The sequence below is a fragment of the Martes martes genome (genome assembly GCF_963455335.1).
Source record: "Martes martes genome assembly, chromosome: 2".
Taxonomy (NCBI): Eukaryota; Metazoa; Chordata; class Mammalia; order Carnivora; family Mustelidae; genus Martes; species Martes martes.
The window spans coordinates 46,019,809-46,045,088 of record NC_137889.1 but is presented as its reverse complement, the minus strand read 5'-3'; the positions used below and the strand labels follow the sequence as shown (position 1 = coordinate 46,045,088).

Genomic DNA, 25,280 nt, shown 5'->3' with positions numbered 1-25,280 from the left:
CAGCTGTCTGCCAATGACAGCCAGCATCCTTCTCAGACATCCTGGTTCTCACTTAATATATGTAGCCTTGTGGAATCTAATAAGTAAAATGTCTCATTTTTCTTATTCCCTTCATGAGGAGCCATTGCTTCCGCCTCTACCCAGCTCTCCTCCTGGTCAAGTTCAGTAACACGAATCCAGCACCTTTAGAGGGATGCTGTCTCAGTGGGAGGAAGGGCCCAGGGTGGCATGTGGGTATCGGGGACTCTGAAATGGGAATGAAGGGTCCAGAGAGGAGAGGCAGAGAAGAAGGGCTGAGTCACTGTGGTCACATATATATTGAACAACAATCCAAGGCAGGGGGCCATCCTAGCGGCTGAGGGGAATACCAGGTCCGAATGCTTCCTGTGAATGGGTTTCAGGTCTGTCCCTGTCAAGGGGCTTAGGATTCAGAAGGATATATACATCTGAAATCTCACTTAGTGAAAAAACTCAGACTCCACACACATGGGCCTGAGCTGGGATGTCACCTCTGCATTTCCCGATGTGAGTCCTTGGGTAAATCACCCAAACTCTCTGACCTCAGCGGCCCCGAGAATGACCCTAGGAAAGAGCACGTCACCCTGACATGGGAGCTCATCGCCACTGCCCTGAGTGCCTCCTGAGCATGAACTCACCAGCTGGTCACGTCACACTGGAGGGATGTTTGACACTTTGGTAATGTCCAACTCTCCCTGGCAGGTACACATACTAACAGGTACAGAAGCACACTGACCAGGAGGGAAATTGCTTTAGTGGTTTCCAGAATGTGCCCCAAAGCCTCTTGTGTCTTTAGAGTCCAACAAGCAGGGAACTCCAGGGAACGGTTCGCTGTGACCTAAGGGGTGTGTCCCGTGCCTACCAGGCCCACTTGTTAGATCTAGCTGGCTTCCCTGCTGGAGGAAAAGAAAATAAGGAGATCTGTGTCCCCTTTGGCACATGGCTGAGTTAGAGGCAGGCAGAGCAGAGGCGAGAATGAAAATGATCCCAAAGCTGGCACCGGTGACCGTGGTCCATAGCCTGTCATCAAAGCTGTGATGGTCGAGTTTCAGGGAAGAGCTCTGGCTCGCCATCATTCCCTGACTCCCTTCAGAATGTTCGGTGATTTCCACATCCACCTAGACGATGCTTCCTGTTTCCTGGCCTCTCCGCCATGACCTCCTCTCCCCACCTCTTCTTCACCACACATGGCACATCATGCCCTAGACCTTGTTCTCACCAGTAACTATGCCTCCTCCCACAGAAGCTCAGCTTCGAGGAGCCCACCGTCCGGCCACGTGCCCCCATCTGTCCTCGCTTACCGGTCTCTATGGAGTCCAGCAACACTTCCAATTCACCAGGACCGTCAACCTGAGCCTATGGGGTTTTCCTGCCTTCTACCTTCACGTACTCACATCTCTCCTTGCCTAGCTTGGGACCCACACCCATCCTACTTCTCTTCTTTTGATTCGTAACATGGGCTGAAATGTGTTTGTGTTTGGGGAAGTGTTTCTTAATTGTGGTTCTCTGGGATGTAACCGAGCAAGCCCAGGCTTGGAAAAGTGCCTATACTACCCTTGATGATTGTTATCAGTCATCATGAGAGCTATTGTTATTATCCAGAAAGAAGTCCTCATATTTTGAAAAAACTGATGTTGAAAATCTGGCTCTTGCTCTGGAGACAGTGTGCCCAATATTTTATCTTTCTAGAAAATGCCTGAAATAGGACACAGAGGAAGTGGCAAAGGCCAGCAAATCCATGGTCTAACTTTATTATTACCTCCTTGCAAAGGACCTCAACTTTCTCCTCTTCCTGAAAATCCCTGATTAAATCTGGCTTCTACCTACTCTGTGCCTCTTCCCAGATGGTCAAATGTAGTGGCTAGAGAAAACACAAGCACATTGACTGTCTCACTTGAAATGCGAGACTGACTGGGCCCTTCGAGCTGCCAGGCCCACCTTTTACAGCCTCCCCTTCTCTCCTCAAACCACCCGTTCCCCTTCTTGACTCGCGGTCCTGGCCCTGCCATCAACTTTTTCCAAGATTAGTTCAGTAGTCCCTACTCTTGATACTACCTCTCACCACAGCAGGCCTTTCGTGATGAAACCGGATCTTATCTCCCCACTGCTCAAAATCCTTTAATGCATGTTATTCAGAGTAAAATCCAAAGTCTTCACCATGTTCTCTAAGGCCATCTGTGGTCTAACCCCCCACCATCTCTCTGACCCCCTCTCCCCACAATGACCTCCTTGCTTACTTGGCTGTGGCCACATTGGCCTTGCTGGTCTTCAAATATACCAAGCCTGCTCCTGCCTCAGGGCCTTTGCATTTGCTGCCTAGAAGCTCTTCCCAGCTATCTGCCCAAAGTGTTCCCTCATTTCCTGTCCATTTCTCCTCCAACTCACCTGATGTGAATGAGGCCTTCCCACCTGGAACAGTAATCCCCACTTCGCTCCTTTATCTCCTACTGCTGATTTCCTTCATGACATCGATCACCATCTAACTTACTGCGTTTACTTTTTATTTGCTTGCCCGTCCCCCAACCCTGCCAAACCGTAAACCCTTCAAGGCCAGGAATTTTAATTCACTACAGAATCTTTGGTGCATGGCATATAGGAGTTGCTTCATAAATATTTCTTGAATAGAATTTTGCTTTTAGGAATCCATTTTACAGATATATTTGCCCCAGTGCATAAAGATCTAAATCTTGAGATATATACTGTAGTGATTTTGATTAATACTAGAAACTTATAAAAAACTTAAATGAAACATCCCTCAGTGGAGACCTACAGGCGATGGCCGAGCAGTGAAGAGAAATGGGGATGACAGCATGCTAAGCAGCCATGAACACGCCTGAGGTAGAAGTTGATTTGTGGACACGGAACCCTGACCACAATTAACTGTTGAGTGAAAGGCAAGGTACCTGAGACCATGTATCCATACACACATGCACACACACGTACTCGAAAGGGTCTGAAAGGACCTAGCAAGTGTTACTCATGCCTAGTCGCCTCTGAAGAGTGGGATTTGAAGGAGAATCCAGGGGAGAGTATCCACTTTTTACCTGAGGAATTCTTCTATTTTTCAAAATTCTTACAGCACGGATACATCATCCTTCTATCTGACAAATAACAAAACCCTCTTTTAAGAAGTTGCTGGATGGAAGAAGGAAAGCAGAGGGCCCAGGGAGAGAGCCCTGGCTCCTCAGCTTACACCCCTCACCATGATTCCATGCGGCCTCCCTGGGTCTGCCAATCAATTTGGTCAGCAGCTGGGCTAAGAACAGCAGCAACTTTCCCATCATCCTCGGGAACAACTCTGGCTCTGTCCGGGGCGGATGAATTCACAGCCTCTGAGGAGGCCACGCCCAGACAGCACAGCCTCAAAGGGCCCACCCAAGACCTCCCACCGGGCAGGAGGGACCCGAGGTGGCCTCACTCAGGAGGAAGAGACCTGTGCTGGCGGTTAGGGTCCCCCTCCAGGGAGGCACGGCCGTGGCTATATTGAGACCAGAGCTGTCTAATTAAGCGTCGTAACAGCTTCTGTCATGTGGAAACAGCTGTGCTCTGGTGGCAGGGGCACTGCCCTTGGCCAAAGAAAACCTGGCCAGCTCCACCACTTCCTGGCTGGCGACTCTGGGCCCGTGGCCTGATTTCTTTGTGCCTTGGTGTCTTTGTCTAAAACGTGGAGGTGAGCCTGAGGAGCTGGGGGATTAAATGAGATACAGTGTGCAGGGTCTCCAGGTGCATGGGAGGTACGCATCACGTTTGCGGGCTGCCGTCAGGGAGCAACTGGGACAATATGTCGACTCCTGGGGACCCATGGCCTGGCTTCTGTCTGCCTTGCTGGACCACTGAGGCCCATCATTTCACACCTCTGGGCCTCCATTCCCTTCTTTGTAGGATGGCAATGGTCATAGACCTACCTCACAGGACTCAGGGAGTTAATCTACGTAAGGTTTGTAACACTGACGCATGTAAGAGTCACACATACAACGTACATACAGGTCACACATATATACTACAGTGTACATCACTCAAAAAAAGTTAATTTCACTATTGGAGCTGAGTTTGCCTAAGATTTTGAACTTTGAAATGGGTTCATTCCAGAAACTGGAAGTAGAGGGAGGCAGATGGGGGATGTGGAACCCGGGGAGGTTGACTAGGGATTTCTCCGTTAACAGAATGATAATAACAGCTAGCCTCGATTGAACCCCCACCACGTGCTAGGCGCTGCTCTAAGCACTTCACGTACATGAACTTGTCTAATCCTTGTATCATCAGCCCCCTGATGGAGGCACTACCACCAGGCCCACGTTACAAATAGGGAAACGAAGCCCAGAGTGGTTAAGCAACTTCCCCGAGATCATATATCCAGTAAACAGCACAGCAGACCGGAGTCAGACCCGGACACTCTTCTACTCTGGCTCTTCAACTCACACCCTGAACCACCACTCCATGTGGCCTCCCCAGGCCCGCCGCTCGATTTGGCCGAACAGTTGCGCCAAGAATGAGGGTCAGCTTGGCCTTCACCCTCAGAGCCCCACGCCCTTCAGCACGGGGAAGCAGGAGCTCAGGGGAGGGTCCCGCACGGGACCTGCCAGAAGAGGGTGGGCTCCCCTCTCCCAGCTGGGGGACGGGAGGTGGGGGTCAGAGAAGACATGACAGAGGAGGCGGGATCTGAGGGGTAACTTGAAGCATGGGAAGGTTATCACAAGGCAGGGATGGGAATGGGGGTGGACACTACTGCCAAATCCAAAAGACATTTTCAGTTCTTATCTTCTCGGCTTCTTTGCGACAGTAGACCGTGATCTCCTAAAACCACTTTCCCACTCAGAAGGAGCTGGGTTTGTGGCTTGGGAGACACTGTCAGTCCTCTTTGGGGCAGCTGCTAATAACGCACAGTGTGGACACTTGGGGGTTCTAAAAGAAGGCTTCCAACCGGGCTTTTTCTTCTCTGACATATCCCTGACTTGCATAACCATATAAGATAAAATGCATGTATCACTCGTACTTCTGGCAATAAGCAGAGAAATGGAGAGCAAGTGAAAACAACCTCTCAGCCCAGGAGAGACATCAAAGTCTACCCCTGAACGCAGGCGGGTTTATCCCAGGGTGACTGTTGAAAGAGGATAGACTTTGGAGTCGGGCAGTCCTGGAACTGAATGCTGGTTCCACCACGACTGCCTGTGTAAACCTGGGCAGAGTTCTGCACTCTGAGCCCCGACACCCTCGTCCATACCTGAGAGACAACAGCCCCTGCGCCACGAAACAGATGAGAGAAATAACGAGGTCATGCACACGAGATGCCTACTACTCTGCCTGGCACATAACGGGCGCGCAGCAAGGAATGGCGGCTATGGCGTCACGAGGCCATCCTCCCTAGCTCCCCAGCCTCTGAGAGCCCTTCGAGGGCGCCTGTCCCCCGGGGGTCCATCTCTGGCTCACTTATGACTCTACAACTGCATCCAGGACTGGGAGCGAGTTTTACTTTTGCTCTTTCTGCAACCATGCACTGACGAATCTGGAATTTTTCTCTGTAGCCTTCTTCTCTCTCTGGAGCCCCAGGCAGCCCTCTGAAAAGGGCTGGGGGGTCTCTGGGGAGTTGTGGAGGGAAGAGGCTCCAGGCACAGAGAGGATCCTGCGGCCCAGCCATGTGTCTACTGGAGACTAGGGCCAGCCCATGCCAGCTCAGAACCGCAGGGAAGGAGACGGATCCTGACCAAGTTGTCATATCCTTGCTGACTGAGCAAATCTTCTGAACAGGAAAGACGGCAATATTCTACTCTACTCTATGTTCCTGGAGCCGGGACTACCTCGTGCCTCTTTCCGCCCCCTGTGCTGGGTGAGCAGTGTGCACAGCAGTCTGGGGAAGGACGCTTTAGCAATTGTTGATACGGGACAAGGCTTTAGAATACCCAGTACTGCAATCATGGATTTTTGTGTCGTAATCCAGTTTCTTGGGCCAGCTACTTAATTTTCCCAAGTCTGTTCTCTCATATGCAAAACGGGAATGACATGAGCACCAGCCGAGAATGTCACTGTGTTAATTACAAGACATAACACATAAAGAATTTAATACATGCCCGGCCCATCACGCGGTCAATAACCGTTAGTTGTTTTTATTGTTATCCGCTGTGAGATCTCCAAAGGCTGCAGCACTGGAGACCTCTGGCAGAAGGATCAAGGAAGCCAGGGCATGCTCCGAACGAGGCAGCAAAAAGGACAGCGATATTTTAAGTTCAATTCAGAATTAAAAAAAAAAAAAAGAACAAATAGGGGATGGGTTGATTTTTCAAGGAGGGTGACAGAATGTTAACTGAGAGAGGTGATGGAATTACTCAACCCTCAACAGAAGCCTAGCACAAATGAGAATGATCTTTAAATTGCGAAAAATAAAATAAGCAGTTTGGAAAGGAAATGGAAACCGATTCATACTGGAGGAGAGTCAGGGAGCACCTCTTTAAACTGGCTTTTGCCTCTAGGCTCAAAAATGACATCAGAGGACACTCAAATAACTTACAGATGTGATCAGTGTCTGTAATCTTGAGAGCTCAGAACAAAAGCTTTGCCAATTTTCAAAAGCGGGGTGTGTGCGCGCGCATGCGTGCCTGTGTTAGAAGGAGGGTTTGGAGTGAATTCTGGGAATTGCAAACCGCTGAGTTGAATGTCAATCCCCAGTTAAACAGACAGTCTGCCACCACTTAGAAAGGAGACACTTGAATCCTAGGAACCAGTGCAGGTTCACTTGAAACAAAGTATCAGACAAATGTCACTTCCATTTTAAAAGGTGTTTTACCATCTACTACCGCTAGATTTGATTTGGTAAAGCAGTCCGTCTACCTATTCAGTGTTCAGCAACTACTTCCTGTACCAGGAATATGAAGGTGACAAAAGCATGGTGTGAGAAGCTCACTTCCCAGTCAACAAGGCAGTGACTCATGGCTGGTTGGTAGTGATATTAAGGGGTGTCATAGACAATGGAATAACTCTGCCCAAAGTCTACCAATGAACCATGTCAGATCAGAAAGGGATCTTGGATCTGCCTTGATTCGTGCCACGTTCAGTGTTTCAGTCAAAGACCAGGTTCCAAAGACCCAGAAGACATGCTCATCGACAATTCGGGACAGAGTGCGAGGGACGGCTACCTGCTGAATGGAGGACTCGGATTCCACATGGTCCTGAGAGCTGCTGGACTGGACAACAGGACCAGGAACAAAATCTAGCTGGGCTCCATACGGTACTAGTACATTAAGTGCAATGTTCTAATCAAGGGAAATAAAGTCTTAACGCTGACTTTTGGAAACAGTCAAAATGCTTGGAAGGACATGGGAAGTGCAGGGGTGGGTGAAGGGTCCAGATTCCACATGAAAACCCTGTGGGTGAGCCTGAGAAGCCCTCAGAAAAGTACCTCTTGTGTAACAAGGACTCTCTGTGATCCAGCCTTCCCTTACAAGGATAGCTAGAAGCCCCTCCTCGAGGCAGTGCTCCATTTTTTATGGGGTGAATGGGTCTACATCTCCCAGGTAGGTCATTCACAGCCACAATGGACTATGCTTTCCTACTCTGGGGTCCTGGCAGAGGAGGGGACGCTCGGTTACCTTCTCCCCGGGTGTGACTGAGATACGCCATACGCAGTGCATGTGGGCGGAGTAGCCATTGGGGTACTCGGGGGAGGAGAAGTTGCCTGTGCTGTCTTGTAGGGTCTCTCCGCAGGCTGTCAAGGAAAGGAAATGACTGAACTGCTGGCTGCAGATGCCCAATCCCCCCCAGCCTTCTGGCTTCCCGCCCTGAGCTCTGGCTTCCTTTGACGGGGAGAAGAATGTCTGAGGAGGGGAGGGAGTCCGGGGTGGTCCTGTCCCTTTAAGATCCACTCCCTGCTCCTCACATATAAGCTCACAGGTCTGACCTCTTCAGCCTAGTGCTGCAGGATGCCCTGTTGTCAAGGCAACAGGGTTTCCAGAGTGAAGGTCCAGTTCCTTTGGTGGGCCTCGCTCTACCTCACTCCTGGGAATTGCGCTGCTAGCCCTCTTTACTGCTCCGACTGCCCTATTCTCCCAGACCCCCAGAAGGTGTGGAGCTTGACACCTCACCACCACCCAATCCCAGCCCCCGTTTGTTTCCTTATCTTGAACAGTGCCCCTGCCTGGGTGCTCCCACCCACAACACCAGGCAGCCTCTGGCCTTCCCTAAGACTTATGGCTTTAGCCTCCTCAGCCCCAGGCCCTGGCCACTGGCTGCCTCGGGGCTCTGTCCTCCACCCCTCCCTTGCCCGTCCCTCCCTGCCCCAACCTGGGCACTTGTAGAGCTTGCGGGCCTGGGCGATGTCCCCCTTGCTGAGCCGGGTCCTTTGGCCGATGGGAGGTTTCACCCCATTGACCTCGTACTTGGGAACAATGGTGTCCAGGAAGATGCCCCTGAGGAGGAAAAGCCCGACTTGGGTGAGAGTCTGATGGAAGGACGGGTGGCGTGCCTGTGTGCACCCAAGGTCACGACCCTGCCAGAGCCCAGACATTCCTCCGTAGGGTCAGGGACGGGTGGAAATATCTCACCCTGTCATTATGCTGCCCACTGACCAGCAGCCACCCTGCTCCGTGGCAGCCACACGGCTGGAGCCCGGGGGAGCCCCAGGAATACTCTGGGAGGTCAGAGACGCAGGTTCCGCATGACTCGGGGACCTGCTGGTGCTCTGGCTCAGTCTAGGCCCAGTCAGTGCCCAGCATCAGGAGATCTTTGGACCCCTGCTGATCATGTGGCCAGCCTCTCCCAGTCCTTGCTCTGTGGCCCCTCGGGCTAACCCTCTCTCTTGGGACTGCCAGGGCCCGCACTCATCCTGCTGCTACAGCCTGCTCCTGACAAGTTCTGCCCTGGCCAGACCAGACTCTGGGGACAGCCCCATGACTCCCGATCCATCAGTGCCTCCTGTCCCCCCTGAGTTCCTGCCTGCTAAGTCCTGGGTGTTGCCATCTGGGAGGAGCAGGGCGAAGGGAAGCAGGCAGCCCTCTACCTCCCCAGGGTCCCTGACTCACACCCAGTTGGGTGGAACTCAGCAGGGGGGAGGGTGGGATATGGTGGGAAATGTCCAGGGGAGGTCTGTGGCCGTGGTGGGGGTGGCAGATGACCTCACCACCCTTCCTCCTGTCTCTGTTCCCTCAGGTCTGGAGGCAGGGAGTCTGAGGAGGGGCTGGGACGGAGCAGGAGAGCAGACAGAGGATGAGGAAAGAGCCAGGCATGGGAAAGGCCAGGCCAGGAAGGGGAGCCTGAGGAGGAGGCGGGAGGGGCCGTTTCCCACACTTTGCTAAGGAGAAGCTGTGGGGGCCAGAGGCTGGGCCACTACCTTGGGGGGTTCTGGCTGTGATTTCTGGGAATGTGGGCCCAGGAAAAGGAGTAAGTGTGCATGCACTTGTGAGCAGGACAGAGAGGCTAGTTCAGGGCAGGAGGAAGCCTTTGTACAAATTAGTCAGTTACAAAAAGGCAGACTGATTAGAAAGGATGACCCCAGTGAGAAAAATGTGCCTCTTTTGGCTGAAAGATGAGGGAAAAGCTCAGCTCCCTTGGGCTGATACAGCTCTGGGGCGACAGCATTTATCTAAGTGGCCAGTAGAGTGGCTGGATTTTCAGCCTGCTGGGCCAGGTGCCCTCAGTTACATGGTACTAGGCTTTGTGAGTCCCGGCCGGGCCATGGACCCAGCATGGAAGAGGACAGCAGGGCGGGTGGCTCCCACGGGTCCTCTGCTTGGGGGCTGCGGCCACCCGGAAGTCCATGCTTGTCCTTGGGGACTGCCCCAGTCGGGCAGCCTAGTGCAAAATGAGAGGCCCAAAGAGAATGGCCTACAGGGGGCGGGACTGGGCTGCCCCAGAGGAGGCCAGGCCCCATCTCTCACCTGGAGAACGTGTTCCGGGCATAGTGCATGATACTGTCAAAATCATAGGTCTCCCCCAGGGACTCCACCTCCTGGAGCTCCATCTTCAAGAAGTTATACTCCTGCCCTGCGAAGACCAGGAAAAAGGTGTGGGGGGGTAGGAGGGGTGGGTCTGTGTGGGGTGCGGTGCCACATTTTCAGGGGTGGGGTTCTCCCTGCACTTGAGAGGTGCCCCCCCACCTGGGGGTCTGGGGAGTGGCCAAGGGAAGTCTGGGGGTAAGGGTAGGTCTCTAGAAGAGTCTGTCCAGCAGAGGGGCAGGGTCAATGAGGACTGGCTGGAGGGAAGGCTTAGGGAGTATGGGAAGGAAGCACTCATTTCTAGAACCACAGGGAGATGAAAGCGGGGAAGAGTGGAGGAGGCCTGGGAGGGAGGAAGGAAGCAGGATGGGAGGGGAGGGAGGTAGCCTGGAGAAACAAGAAAGAAAAAACCCTTAGAGGAGAGACTAGGCAAAGGGCAGAAGACTGAGGAAAAGTGAAGAGAAAGGCTGAGATGGCATGGGGGATGTGCCAATTCCCTCCACCAAATCCCCGCCACCCCAGGGCAGCTGGGCTCTGGCTTGCCGGATGGCCTCTGCGTCCAGGACCTGGACCTCTCCCAGCCCCCCAGGCAGCTCTATAACTGATCAACGGTCACAGAGCGGCTCCTGGCAGGGAGCAGAAGCCTCAGGGCTGGGGTCTGGACAAACCTGGGTCCTGGACAAGGGCTGCCCACTAAGCTGACCAAAAGCGATGGCTCCAGGCAGCAGCTCCCACCCCCACCAGAGGCCCTGGAGCGCCACCCCCCCCCCGGGGCTGCTGCGACACACAGCTAGGCACCAAGGTCAAGGCGCTACCTGGCTGGATGTTTTCCCGCACGATGGAGACGTGGCGGTCCCGGTCTGGCCTCGTGTGTTCGTGCCAGAAGCCGATGACATGGCCCAGTTCGTGGACAACGATGCCGAACTTGTCACAGTTCTTGCCGATAGAGATGGCCTGTGGGCCCCCGCCACGGCGACCCACGTAGGAGCAGCACCTGGAGGGCGGGGCCAGCTCAGGGGGGCGGTCCCGAGCTGGGGGAGTGCATCCACTCAGGGGCCGGGCGAGGCTGCCAGGGGGGCGGGGGAGCGAGGCGCGGGGGAGGGGCCTGAGCGCGGGATGCCCAGGCTGTGTGCAGGGGTCATAGCCACATCCGGGCAGCTCCTGGGGAGATGTCCCAGGGCAGGGGTGGTGGGGGGAGACAGGTGACGCAGTGTCAGGTCCCGTTGGGGCAGCAGCAGTGCCCGGGGCAGAATATAGGTTGGGATGGCGGCCGAGGGTGCAGCGCCCAGGGGCCCCTGCTCACCCGCAGGGTCTGTAGGTGAATACGATGTAGCTGTCCTCATCAGTGCGCTCCAGGAAGGTGACACAGGTATGCTTCTCCCAGTGCCTCATGGCTTGCCGGAAGACTGCCCTCTGGCTACCTGCCAGGATGAAGGGGGCGAAGGGGTCACAGGGTCCAGCTGGGCCCACCCACTATTAGAGTGTCAGCCTGTTGTTGGACAGGTACACAGAAGGTACCACTCCTACGTGACCCGGCCGCCCCAAGGCCAGGCCCAGACGCAGGCTTCCTCCCTCCCTCGTCCCCCATAATCACACTCACCAGTGAAGTTTCCCCCAATGACAAAGGGGATGACCCCATCCGGCCACACTCGCTCTGGTCTGGATGTGGCCGCCCGCCGGCTCCGGGACTTGCCCCGCCATCTCCCCCGGCTTCTCCTCTGCAGCTGCCCACCAGTGCTCTGGCAGTCAAAGGCAGAGGAATTTCCTGGGGTTGGAAGACGGAGACGTTGGTAGCAAGTGAATGAAGGGGTAGCGGGGGAAACATTATATAATCTATCCTCATTTTGGGGGGATTCCGTATTCGCCCACTCACTAAAACTTATTTGTAATCCCCAAATCAATACCGTCCGCTTTCTCATGGTTATTCGCCGACCTGCGCAGAGCCGGGGGGAAAAGTGTGAGTCACCCACATGCCCAGCTCAGGTGGAACAAGGTGACGCTGTCAATAAGTATCCTTTTTAGAGTCTATTTAGTGCCACTCTTTTATTTATTTATTTATTTTGCATTTGGGGGCTTTTTGTTGGTGACTTCGCTGTTTAAAATGACTTCCTTCCACCCCGATGATGCTGAAGCACTGTCATGCCGTCTGGTGTCCCGAGTGCTAGATGGATTTGATGTGCTTTATGGAGAACATACATGTGTGTTACATAACCTTCATTCGGTCATGAGTCAGAGGGCTGCTGGCCATGGCTCCGTGTTAATGAATCCACTGTGTGTTAAACCAGGGGTCTTTTTTTTTTTTTAAGATTTTATTTATTTATTTGAGAGAGAGAGAGAGAGAGAATGAGAGAGAGAAAGCATGAGAGGAGAGAGGTCAGCGGGAGAAGCAGACTCCCTGCTGAGCAGGGAGCCCCATGTGAGACTCAATCCCGGGACTCCAAGATCATGACCCGAGCCGAAGGCAGTCGCTTTACCAACTGAGCCACCCAGGTGCCCTAAATCAGGGGTCTTTAAACAGAAACACACATACACGTAAGACGGGGTCACAAACCGATCAGTTGATGAAAATCATATGACAAGAGGCTGGCAGGAAGCGAACACTGCATTTCTCCTAGGAGTGATGAATGGCTTAGGGTCTGCGAATTCAGTGTTCACAGTGACTTTATGGAGCAAGGTTGTCCGATAGCTCTATTCATAACTACCACGGAGAGCGGGGATTGAGCATAACTGAAAAGGAAAACCATGGTGTACTAATTTCCTAGGAAATGCAGGGAGCTTGGGACTAGGAAATGCTCCCTTCTCACCTAATAAAACTTCCTCCTTGTGGAGCATACGTAACTTGATGTCTTTATGTGTTCCCAAATGCACGTTCTCCTGTGACATAGTAGCTCTCTGGGCAAGTGTCACTATGTATACTGGACAGATGAGGAAACTGAGGCCAAAGATTTGCCCAAAGTCACCTGATGGGTTCGTGATGGGCCCTGGCACTCCAACCCCTCCATTCTGCCTGTACTGTCTGCCGGTCCTCTCTCAGGCCCAGGAAGCCTTGCCAGTTATCAGGCCACCATGTCACCCTCCAGGGCCAGCTCTCTATAGCTGCCCCTGCCACAGTCCTCCCTTATGGGGAGAGGGCAACTCTCTGAGCCCTGTAGAGTGTAAGCTGAATGGGCTCCAGGTGAGAATCCCCATCCCTGGCAGGCAGAGAGCTCCCTGGAGGCAGCACCACGTCCCAGAGCAGTGACAAGGCTGGACAGAATGGAAGCAGCCCGTGCCCTGACTCCTCCTCTTCTCTCACCCATTCCCAAGGGCCCCGTGGGTTGCTAGCCGCTTGGGCCACACTCAAGGGTGAGAAGGACTCGTCCCTGACCTTGAAAAGCTTTGAGTCCAGCAGGGAAGATAGACATATTAACAACAACAAAAAAAACTATTGAAATATGGTTCACTGACGTGGTCAACAGAGAGTGGAGGGACGATCAGGGAAGGTTTCCCCAGCAAAGCTCTGGAGATGGGCTTGGAAAGATGCGTAAAGGCTTGCAAAGAGGGAGCACAAGAAGTCAGGAGGGGTTGGGGTGTTGAGCGAAGAGCGTCAGATTTGGGGTGAGAAGGCTTGGGTTCCTATCCCAGCTCTGCCACTGACCAGCTCTGTGATCGTGAGCAAGTCACGTTACCCCCGTGAGCCTTAGTTTCTGTATCTGCAAGGCAGGGCTTGTCCTGACGCCTGCCTGTGCAGGTGGCTGGGGACAGTTAAGTTAGGTAATGCTTTTGAAAGTCCTTTGTCAACTGTAAGCAAAAAGAGTGTCAGGTCTAGTTCCCAGGTTTGTCTACACTTGCTGTTCCTCCGGGGAAGGGATGAAGCTATCCCAAGGGAAGACAAGCCATTATGCTGGGTTCAAGCTCATAGCCTCTGTCCTGAGAGACCCTGGCTGGGAAACAGGGAGGTTCCTTGTTTCTCCAATTCTGGAACCCATTTCTGGGACATAGGAGGGCCAGCCTGTACCCAGCATACCTGCAGTTTTGACGGAAGACCTGTGGGTTGCCCGCTGCCTAAGATCCACAGCCTGCTGCGCCTGGAAGGCCCTGAGGTCCTCCTCATCCAGGGCGATGTCCCCAAGGAAGGCAGCTAGAGAGAAAAGAAGAGGCCGGGAGGTAGTTAATCCTTCTACCCAGCACTGACAGCCTCCACTCCAGGGGCTCCCTTACAGAAACTTTCGTCCTCAAACACCTTCTGAGGAAGAAGGCTATGGGGGACTGGCTTTGAGGCTCCCTCAGGAGACTCATGCTCACTTTGGAGTTGGGAATCCAGCAAAGCTGATACTCTCGCCCTACCAGAGGAAGACACGGTCATGTCACTTTGCCCATCACTCTGTAGCGAATACTTAGTAAGCACCTTCCGTGGGCCAGGCACCACTCGAGTGATGAACCAGATAGAAAAGGGCCCTGTTTGTGGAGAGCTAACCTTCGACAATACACAAGGAAACAAACACTGAACTCAAGAACGGTGATGGGTGCCATGGAGAAAGCAGAAGGCGGTCGGATAACAGTGTCTACTTGGTAGGCCCAGACCCTTGGCGCTGTGCTGAGCTCACGGTATCCACTCAGCAAATGCGGTTTCAGTTAGACGGAGCAGAGGATGTGAATAAGGACAGAGCAAAGAGACGCATCAGGGAAAGCAGGACACAGAACGGGAGCTGCCCAGCTAGGAGGAAGTTGAACCGTTCTCAAGGGACTCCTATTCTGAGTCTCAGGGTCCCTTCTCTGGAGCAAGAAGGGCGGGTTGGGGGGAGGACAGAGCCCCCTGAATAGGCCATTTTGATCTCCGGACCTGGGGAGAGATGTGTTTGGAGAGATGGGCTAAACAATTTGCCTGTCTTTTGAGAAGTCGGGAGCAGGGAGCAGGAGGACGCTGTGGTGCTGAGCGCTCTGGAAGGAGCTCGGAAGCAGCTTCCTGCTGGGCTGGGGGAGGCCGGAGGCTGAACTGGACGGAGCTGGAGCACAGAGCCGCTTCCCTGAAGCTCCACCCATGGCAACATCTGCTTCTCATCCCGAGTGCTACACAGGCCTGGCGGCGGCATTACACAAATTGTTTTAACCTTGAGGCCTTGCACACAGGTTTCTCCGCCCCAGATGGCCCGCTGGGTGGACACACACACACACACAAACACTTCATCATATGTAGAATCAGACACACGGTGACATCCACAACCGTGCCCTCAAACACAAAGCAGTGTAAGTCATAGAGACATGCTCCCTACCTCCCACACGCCCCAAGCAGCGCCCACACCGCCCGCATCGACCCTGCAGGTGGAAGGCACTCCAGAATGTTTGTTCAAGTGGGGCGTCACGTCGATATTCTTTGGGCCTGCAAACACATACTCTGATGCAACCTAGACCTGGATCGACAGAATGTGGGAGTCCCTCTAGCAGTTATCCAGGCCACATTCCATTTTACAGATATGGAAACTGAGGCCTGGAAGGGAAATGGTCTCCCAGCTGCTCGTCATTGGAGAGGGCTGGATGCATAACTCGGGCCTCCTGATTCCCAGTCTAGCACTCATTGTATTCAAGTGCATTATTGTGTGTAGAACCCATATTGTAAATACACACAGAAATAGACACTCACGCAGACACACACAACCACACACACACAAAACACGTATGTGCACAAGTTTCAAGGCCCACAGACAAACTGCAAGCTCCAGACCCAGGAAGCCGGTCATGGTAGCCATAAGGACACTCTATGTAAAGGCTGAAATCTACATTGTGCTTCCCAGCTGACAGAGTGCTTTCCCATTAATGAATTCACTTGACCCTGGCCCACTCAGGCCATGCCCATTAAATCATACTCCACCTGTCCATTTGCCCAGGAGTGTACAGTTACAGACTCTTTGAGAGATAACCTCATGGCTTGATTCTGCCCCATCTCCCTGACTTCAAAAATCACAACACTTGGGCCTAAGAAGGGAAATGACTTGCCCAAGGTCACCAGCTGGTAAGTGGCCCAGAATCTATTCCACCACAGGAGAAAGATTCTTTTCTGTAAAACATCATCTTTGGGGGCCTCGGCTTGGCAACTGATGGGATAGCAACAGGAGATATTTCTCAGCTGACCCGCAAAGCTCGCGGGATGAAAGGTACACTCCAAGAAGGCAAGGCCAACATTTACAAAAGCACATGCACGTCACACGAATACCCTCACACCTTTACACGCTTTGCACAGACACTGGCATCTCCAGGCTCATGTGCCCACACCCACGGGCATCATCATATACATGTGTAGCTGGACATTTAGACTCATCTTTGGACATCGCAGCAAAAAGCAAAGTCTTTGTAGGCAGACAGACCTGTCTTTGAATCCCAGCTTGGCCCCTATTAGCTGACAAGTCACATAAACTCTTCTAAACCTCAATTTTCTCCTACATAAAAAGGAGCTAACAATAGAATCCGTCTCCCAGGATGATGGAATGAAATAAGCATGTGAAAAAAGCGCCTAGCACAGAGCCTGGAGCACAGTAAGCACCCACTAAATGGCTCCTATTAATCTTAACCCCAAAACAGCCCCATAAGCTCAAGATCAGTTCTCTACTTCCTAAAGGCATATCGGTTCACCCCACTGGGCTCCTGGCTGAGTGAAGCCCCAGAGTGCTCAGAAGCAGAACCTTGAATTCCAAGCACACAGCACACGGAACCGTGCTGGCCTGCGAGACCAGGGCAGTGTGGGGGGCAGGGCAAGTGGAAGGCGGGACAGGCCCTCGGCCGGCCACAGAGCCCTTCTGCCGAGCGGGGCGTCCTGTGGTGGGGAATGTCATGGCTGAAGAATGTGTGGGAACAGAGTGGGGGTGGGGAGACATGGAGTGGGCAGGCATTGAGTCTGAAGGCCCTGCCCATTTGGGATTCCCCCACGGGGAAGCTCTTGGGAATCTGGATGCTGGAGAGTCCTGGACAACCCCCCACCCCCTTACCCGGAAGGAAGCCCTGGGGTCAGGGTCAGGGTAGTAGCTGTTTTCAACACAGGATCAAAAGTTTGTTTTGTTTTCTCGCTGTAAACCAGCCAGGAGCCCTCGTGGCCACTCCATAGCCAGGCTGGGAGCAGGCGAGGAAAGAGAAGAGTAAGGTGGACTTCATGTGCCCATCCTCTAGGCGGGCCTCTTGACCGCAGAGTCTCCTCCCCGGGGGCACGGCAAGGCATCCCCGTCTGGGGAGAGGGAGAGGAGCTCGCCAGTGTGATGGCGCCCCAATGCCACGGGCATAGGGCATACGCACGTCCCATCACACAAATGCAGCTTCTGGCTGGAGGAGAACGTTCTCAAGCTCCCACAGACTCGTGCGTGTACTTAATCACAGCTGTGTGCTGCTACACAGGCGAGTATTTGCACGCCTCCTGACGTGCACTCGGAGTACCCACGTGCACAGTTGAAGGGACTTGCCCAGAAAGCAGGGGGACACCCACAAATGTGCCCAAACACTCTCTTGACTACTTCCTCGTGCAAGCCCTCATATATTCAAACACACAGCTAATTCCATGTATACATTTCACAGCCCATACCCCCTAAGGGAGAAGGGCACCCTTAGAAATGAATGGGGGTGAAGAGAGAGACAGAGACACAGAGAGATGAGCTGATTCCTCCTGATATCCTTAGGCAGCTCTTAGTGGCCTGAGAGACACATTCTACACCCTCCCTATCCTCCCCCAACACCTCCCAAAACCTCTGGAGGAACTAGAATTCTTGAGAATTCCTTCTTTCTGGGGGAGTCCCATTGGTCCCCCTCCATCTGGAGCCCAGGGAGATTCTGTCTTTTCCTCCTCCCTTGGGGCACCTAAAAGAGAAGGTGACTCAGGGAGCAGGGGCACAGGTGGGTGGGTGACTCATTCCGAGTGTCTGGAGGGGGAATGTGGTCCGTCAAGAGAAGGGATTGCTTCTCAACCTCCAGAGCTTATGACCAAGGGCCCTTGAAGTCCAAACCTGGGGCACAAGGCCCTTTGGGTGGGGACAGTGATGAGGGTTGGTGAGCTACTCCCCCACCTCCTCTTCTCAGAGCAAACCCGTGAGTTGCCATCAGGGGCCAAAGTCAGGTCCTCACTGGCTCAAGGGCAGTCCCCGTGTGCTTCTCTGCCTATGGGAGCAACTGTGTCCTAATTCCTGCCTCCTGGGTCTCTCCCAGAGCCCTGAGGGTCACTCCCAAGAGCTGGGAATCTCAGGGAAGGTCCCCCTGGATGGTTTGGCATCCTACCATGTAAGAAATCAGGGCTGACTCACAATCTCTTTGGACAAGGGGGAGAGAAGGAGAGAGAGAGACAGAGAGACAGTTCTTATGTGCACCTGAGAGCTTGCACACCAGAGTGTGAGCTTGGTGGAACCAGCTCTCAGCACACACACAGACCAAGGCAGCTTCCCACTTATTGTTCTAGTGTTGCCCACAAGATCCAGGAAACTCTCCAGGGTATCAGGGGTCTTAATTTTACCTTGTTGGCCTCAATTTTGCCCTAACTCTGACGTAAGTGCAGGAGGTAATCTCACAAGAAGGGACCTGGTTATCCTGAGAGGTGAGCCAGGGGAGTCAATAGGGCTTTCATTCCTGGTCCTTGTGTGCAAGGAGGAGAAGAGGAGAGCTGGAAGGGGTCAAGGGAGCAGAGGTAAGCGGGCCTATCAGGGACATCCGAAGGCCATAAAGCCAGGTGTTTCTGCCGCCATCATGTCTAGCACCCGAGGCTTAGAGGGGGCAAGAGGACATGGCAACACGAACAGAGAGAAAAGCCTAGGGACCTGAGGCATGAAGCTGTTGGTTTGGGGTCTTAGGGAGTCAGGGCGGAGGTAGGCAAGGCTGCAGCAGTCACACCCAGGAGGGAGGCCTGATCTGACCCTGACTCTTGGCCTTGTCAGGCTCTCGGGCCCTCTCGGCCACCCCCAGGCCTGGCCCAGCTCCCCACCAGCCTCACTTCACCCTGGGGCAGAGCCTTCTCCAGAGCCCTTGTTTGAAGTTCCAACTCAGCCAGCCCCACCCTAGCATGAAATCTGAGACTGGGGATAGAGCCCTCAGCCTCCAGCTGCCTCCTCCAAAAATCACTCCCAAACCCTCCAGGGGTGAGATACGTCAGATTGACTTCCTTCCCATTCTTCGAGGTCTTCCCTCCTCCATGAAGAACCCCCAAAACTTCCAAGCCTCCCGTGACCCCTGTTCTCTGCCACCACCACCGTCGCCAGGACTGCAGAGAGGGAAGAGGCTCCTTCAGCCTTTAAGCCCTGTCCTTCCAAGGTGGCACGGAATGCATCTTGGTTGGTGCAGTTGATGACATCCCCGTCCATCCTGTGCCCCTCCTGGACTGGAAACCCTTTGAGGGCAGGGGACATGTCTTACACTTTTCTCTTTCTCCCCCAACATCAAGCCCAGGGCCTGACACATATTATTAGCATTCAGTCCATGTTGATCAGCTGAATGAATAAGTGACACAAGGACAGGGACAGGGAGACACTCCCTTTTCCTGCAAACCCAGCCCATTCCTTCAGAAAAAAAAAAAAAAAAATGAAGTGGGAGTGTGAGGCATAGAAAACAGGGGAGTAGGCAGCACACATTTATTAAGTGCTTACTGTATGTTAATCTCTAATAAGTGTTTTATATATGTTCTCGTATTTAATCTTTACCACCAACTCTACAGAGAGACATAGGATCAGTTCCATTTTACAGGTGAGAAAAGCAAAGTTCAGAGATGATAATTAACATTCCCCAGGTGGTGGAGCTAATGAGTTGTGGGTCCAGGATTGACAGCTTAGGTCTGCCAGCCTCCAAAGCCCAAGCTCCATCCACTTAGCCTCATGCCCACTCCAAGCCCAGGGAGAAAGATGATGGCTAGTGTCTGGTTTACCCACAGCCCAGCAAGGGTGGAGAAGGGCTGAGAGATTTGGCTTCTCCTCCTCCCACTGGAGGAAGGCTCTACCTCTTCTGTAGCTGGCTGTGATCCATCCACCCAAAGTAGGGAGCCCAGGGTCAGGAATAAAGGGACCCAACCCCTTATGCCACATACAGGCACTTCTAGAACTCTAGAAGTCCACTCAAGTGGACCAGGCTACTACCCCTGTCCTAGCTATTTGGAGACAGGCCAAAATCAGAGGCAGGAAATTGAGGAAAGATTTTGATGGTATCTTATGGCCTGTGTGTTCTCTTGTTCCAGGCAGCCCTGTTCAGGGTCATCTGATTAGGCAAATGGCCTGAGTGCCTGGCCATCTGGTCACTCCAGGGGCAAGACCCCTCTGGGTCTAGCAGGAGTGAAGGGGTTACATGGGGTCTTCATGGACAAAGAACACACACACACAAACACACGCTCCAGGGCTCTGACCTCAGCTAATTAGCCTCCAGTGTCTTGGACTAAGAGAACTGATACACAGTATTTGAGTTCTCTGTGGTTTTCCCCTTTCCACCCCAACTTGGCCTTGGTAGGTACCTCTGGCACCTAAGGGCAGAGGTAATCCCCCCTCCATGGCTGGCTTCTCTAACTTTGACAGCTGTCTCCTCTGTCCCAGAAGCCTTGTGTTTGGTGGGGGGACCAAGGGATACCCCAGGAGCATGACATCAGAGGATCCCTTGAAAAACTTTCTTCCTTCACTTGGGCTGGGTGGGGGGCCTCAGGAGACTTGCTCCTCGGAGATGCAGGCCTCCCGCACCGCCTGGGCAAACAGATGTGCCGGCTGGGGGGCAGCCCAGACAGGCTGGAAAACAGCAACGCCTGGAGCCCGAGCTGGGGGAGAAGGGAGAAGTGCGCGCGTGTACACACACACACACACACACACACACACACACACACACACGAGTTTGGCCAGAAAAGTTTCCTGCAGGAGGAAAAGCCTCCTTGGCCGCAGGTTTCTCCCGGGACCCAAGGAGCTTTCCCCAGGAATCCTCTGGGAAGAGAAGGCAGCGGCAGCAGCTTCCACAAATAGCAGCAAAACTTCAGTCCTAAAAGTCCCCCAAAGTTCCCCCTCCCTCTCTCCCTCTTTCTTTTGTTCCCCACTGCATTGCCAACCAGGCAGCTCCCGGCTTCCCACACTGGACTGTCCTCCCCCAACCCCGAACCCTAAGCAGCCCGCGCCTCCCCGCCGGGCCTGCCCGCGCTCCGGCCCCTGCGCCCCGCGGCCGGTCGGCAGGGTGGGGGGCGCCTACCCGCCTTGCAGGGGTCTTTGTAGTTGACGGGCTCCGAGTCGTCCTCCTCCCCCAGGTCATAGGTGTAGTCGGCCAAGTCCAGCGGCCGGCCGGGGCGCGGGAGCAGCAGCAGCCAGAGCAGCAGCGGCAGCGGCAGGCGGGCCACGCCGGGCATGCTGGAGGGCGCGGCGGCGGCGGCGGCGGCGGTGGCGGCGGCGGGCGCGGCGGCGGCGGCGGCGGCGGGTCGCGCCCGGACGCGGGAGCCGGCGAGAGGGGAAGCGGAGGACTGGCGGCGAGGGGAGGGCGCTCCCCTCCGCTCGCCCGCGCGCTCCCTCCCCGCGCTGCCCCCCCTCGCGCGTCCCTACCTCTCCCCCTTCCCTGTCCTCGCCCCCCTCCTTCCTGTCTCCCGCCCCCTCTCCGGCCCGGCTCCTCGGCCCTCTCCCTGCGCCTCCAGCCTTCTCTGCTCCCTTCCCTTCTTTTCCTCTTTCCTTCTCTCCTCCCTCCCCCCCCCTTTTTAGGGAAATGAGCTCGCTGGAGGGCGGGTTTTCGCCGGGAGCTCGGCCCCGCTCGGGTCCGGGACAGCGCACGGCCGGGCCGGGCGGTGCGCCAGCCGGGGGCGGGGACGGCGCGGAGCGGGCCCGCCCCGGGAGGGGGCTCCGGCGGCCCGGGGCGCGGGCCGGCGGGGCCGGGGAGGGGGCGCCGGGCCCCGGGGTGCCCGGCCGACGGCCGCTCCCGCGAGGTGCCCTCTAGCGGCGGCTCGTCCCGCGGGCGTCGGGCCCGAGCCCCGTCCCGGGCAGCGGGACACGCTGTCAGGTCGCTCCGCGGCTTCGGCGCGCCTCCGCCGCTCGGCCTCCGACTGCGTTTCCCCGCCGGCGTCTGTCGGTCTCTGCCTTTCCCGGACCCTCGCCCTCTCCCGTCGCGGTCCCTGTCTCTCGAGTTCTGTCGGTCTCTGTCGCTGTCTCTCGTCCTCTCGGGAGACACCACTGGAGGGCGCCTAAAGCCCGTGGATTGCCTCGTCCCCTCGCCACTGGCCCCTGTCCCCCGTCACGCCCTGACCGAGGGGGAAGAGGGAAAGCCCCGTCGTTCCCCCAGGGACCTATCCGTCTCCTAACTGGCCCCACCAAGAGCAGGACGGAGGGATGCGGGAGGATGGAAGAGGCGCACCCTTTGTTTTTCAGTCAGGCTGCTTTATTCTTTCGTGGTAGGAGCCCCTTGGCCCTAGGAGCCGCGTCTCCTCTGCCCGCTCCCACCTCTCCCCACAGCTCCCATTTCTCCAGCTGCAGTGTCTGTGGTGTGGGTAGGAGCAGCTTTCTGCCTCTCTGCAGAAGAGCCTTAGCGCATGGCTCTTTCCTCTTCACTCGGGGCTTCCACAGGTCCTAGGAAGCAAAGAAGCACTGTTTATTGCGTCCGGGAGAGGGACTGGGAGGGGGCCATCTATAAACACCCCCCCCCCAGCTCCCTAGATGACCCAGCTCAGTGGATTCCCCAATTCCTGGTCAGCTGACATGTCAAAGTGGCGTCAGCCTTCCTGGGCCACTGCTGCTCGCTGCCCTGCCGGTCACACCTGCTCACCTGCGGAGTCCTAGATGTAGTAGAGGGGCACCTCGCCACATAGGGTGCTCACAGTTGTGCCCAGGAGGTCCAGGTCCCCAGGGGATGCTGAACCAGCATCATGGCCCTCTTCCTGGCCCAGCTTAGAGGTAGACACTGCAGGCTTGACCTGGGAAGAACACATGATTTGGAGCCCTGGACCTGAGTTTCTGTCTTGCCTGTGGCCCTTCTTGTAGGACCTCTGGCATGTCAGGCCATCTTTCTGAGCCTCCTAAAAGTCTTACTTTCCTCACCAGTGAAGAGGGGGCTGTGCTGGAGTCAGAAGCCCCCAGTTGGTGAGGTTCAGCTGAGGCCAGCAGCTTGGCATCAGAGAAGAGCTGGGGAACAGGTAGGGAAGGTGTGGCACAGGTGAGTTTAGAGAAGGGCACACACCTGGCAGCCCCCAGGGAGTAGCACTTTACAGGTGACAAACAGCTGCCATCTCAAATGCTCCTCCCAACAGCCCTGGGAGGAGGACAACTCCCTCCTCCTCACCAACACACTTACCTGGAAGTTCTGGAACTTTCTAGTGAGAGCCTCAAGACTTGGGATGTTCTCCGTAGCCATCTTCATGATGTAGCAACAGGTTCCCGGGGCTGGCTTATAGGCAATCAGGAGCTGAACACAGGAACCCCAGAGTGCATTCAGGAAGGCCCTGCCTTGCTCACTCCCTAACCCTGATCCGGGGCCATCTCCCTCTAGGTTAGGCCCCAGAGGGAGACCCGTTGGAATCTGGGGCTCCGCCTGGGGAGGAAAGGGCTAGGGGCTGGGGAGAGATGGATGTGCATGGAGTGGCACAGCTGCATGGTCTAGTAGTCCTGTCATAGGGCCACCTCCCCAGGGTCAGGGGCTCAGGGATACCCACCCGCTGGTAGTCATACACTACGATGCCGGTGGAGCCAATGGAGAACGTGGCAGTGGTGCCTGCACGCTCCTGCAGGGCCAGGCGCTGCTGGGCTTCCGGCCCCCCAAGGCTCATCTCTAGGACCTGGGGGAGGGCACAGGGTGGCCTGGTGTTTCTCTTTCTCCACTCATCCCTTTGGTCCCCATGTCCACCCTCAGCCCTCTTTACTAAAATGCAATCCCTTCTTTGCTGAGAGCTCAGACAGGTTGGATGGGACCAGATGCTAGAAGGAACAGGCTGCCAAGCCAGCGACAGGCCTGGTGGAAAAGCCAAAGCCGGGGTTGCCACCCTGTTCCTGCTTCTGTTCTTTCTTGAGGCACCCCTTACCTCCTCCCCTCCATCCCCCTCGAACAGTTCACTGTCTGCCCAGCCCACCCAGCCCCCCTTTTTGGTGGGTCCTCTACCCACTCCCTACCCCATTCTGGGCCTGCTCACCATCTCAGTGTGTTTCTGGCTCATGTGAAGACCCATTAGCAGGGCCCCTACAATCACCACGACCACAAGGACTATCACCACCACTATGATGAGAAGGCGCTTGAGACTCGAAGGGAAGCAGGGGAGGCCGAAACGGCCCTGGGGGGCTGCCGAGTAGTCCTGACATGGTGGGACAGGAAAAGAGACAGGTATGAGGTCATGAAGAGGGTGCCTCTTCTCCCTGCACAAGCTAGACCCTCTCCCACAGCGCGACACCAATGCTATGGATGTGCAGAGGAGGGCTGAGATCAGAGAAGGCTTCTTGGAGGAGGTGGCCTGGATTCCAACAGAAATGCTTAGATGTGAAGTCTAGCACCAGTCTCATCTCCTGCTGTTTCCTCTGTACCCCGGCACCCCAGCCATCCCCATCCCTCTCTGTTCCCCAGAACAATTCCCCCAATCTGCTCTGTTTCAGGAAGGATCATCTCCGTGTGGGGAGGATCTGACCATGGGGTGTGCTCTCTCACACCTCCCTGTCTTTACACATACCACCCCTTCTTCCTGCAGTGCCTGCCTTCTGCCCCTAGTGAGCTACCTATTCTTCTGAAGCCAGATCAAATGTCATTTTCTCTGTGAAGCTTCCTGTGACTCCCCGCATAGTGGCTGCTTACACAGTGCCCTCTGCCGCCCTTTCCACTGACCACTAGGGTGGCTCTTGGCCCCTCGTGCTGGAATGATTGGTTGCCATGTCCCTCTCCCCAAGGGACTCTCCCTTAGTGGTTGGTGTCCCTGACCTGACTTAGCACAGTCCTTGTTAACTCAATGAATGAAGCTAGGTGAAGAGACCAGCTCGAAGAGCTTGGATGAGGCGGAGCCCAGCTCACACACATGTCCCCACATGGTCATACTCACGGGCGGGTTCTCAATCAAGACCTCCTTGCTGCCCACATCCATCTTGCTGCAGGCACCTTACCCTCTCATCTCCCAAGTGTGAATAGGGTCTTATATGTGCCGGTAGGGAGAGCGAACAGAGGTGAAGGATCCGGCCCCCTTCTGCCAGCCAAGCCCTTGACTTTGAAGTCTGTTTGTTCCTGGCCCTCCAGAACTGAGGTCCCGATAAGCCAGCTGCAAGAGCCCCTGAGGGCCCTTGGCCCTGGCACATGAGTCCTCTTGGCTTCAGCCAGAGCAAAGCTGGGTGAGCTGAGCAAACTTACCCTTGGGCAATCTGCGCCTCTCACCATAGGTGTCTTCCTGGCTTTGGCCGCCTTTCTTGCTGGCACCTGCCCCTGCAGTCTGTGGCTTTCCCT

The 25,280-nt window shown here is 55.0% G+C and overlaps 2 protein-coding genes across 5 annotated transcripts in view; both read right to left on the bottom strand.

Moving 5' to 3' along the window:
• Positions 1-21,300, bottom strand: part of BMP1 (bone morphogenetic protein 1) — a 42,143-nt gene extending 20,843 nt beyond the window's left edge. For 2 of the 4 annotated variants that reach the window (XM_080796709.1, XM_080796712.1), the window contains exons 1-8: positions 21,087-21,300; positions 13,945-14,058; positions 11,539-11,703; positions 11,242-11,359; positions 10,754-10,932; positions 9,882-9,987; positions 8,290-8,414; positions 7,599-7,714 (exon numbers count right to left, since the gene is read on the bottom strand). In XM_080796709.1, coding sequence (XP_080652835.1) covers positions 7,599-7,714; positions 8,290-8,414; positions 9,882-9,987; positions 10,754-10,932; positions 11,242-11,359; positions 11,539-11,703; positions 13,945-14,058; positions 21,087-21,240 — 1,077 coding nt within the window. In that variant the 5' untranslated portion in view covers positions 21,241-21,300. Of the gene's footprint in view, positions 1-7,598; positions 7,715-8,289; positions 8,415-9,881; positions 9,988-10,753; positions 10,970-11,241; positions 11,360-11,538; positions 11,704-13,944; positions 14,059-21,086 lie in introns of those variants that run through there. The other 2 variants (XM_080796710.1, XM_080796711.1) reach the window with 2 other exon arrangements.
• Positions 21,301-22,240: 940 nt separating this feature from the next.
• On the bottom strand, positions 22,241-25,143 carry SFTPC (surfactant protein C). The gene is made up of 6 exons (XM_080796855.1): positions 24,886-25,143; positions 23,995-24,153; positions 23,521-23,643; positions 23,163-23,273; positions 22,638-22,785; positions 22,241-22,441 (listed from the first exon to the last, which is right to left on the bottom strand). Exons 1-5 carry the CDS (start codon positions 24,925-24,927, stop codon positions 22,648-22,650), a joined length of 573 nt encoding a protein of 190 aa, XP_080652981.1. The 5' UTR covers positions 24,928-25,143; the 3' UTR covers positions 22,241-22,441; positions 22,638-22,647.
• Between the last annotated feature and the right edge of the window lie 137 nt (positions 25,144-25,280).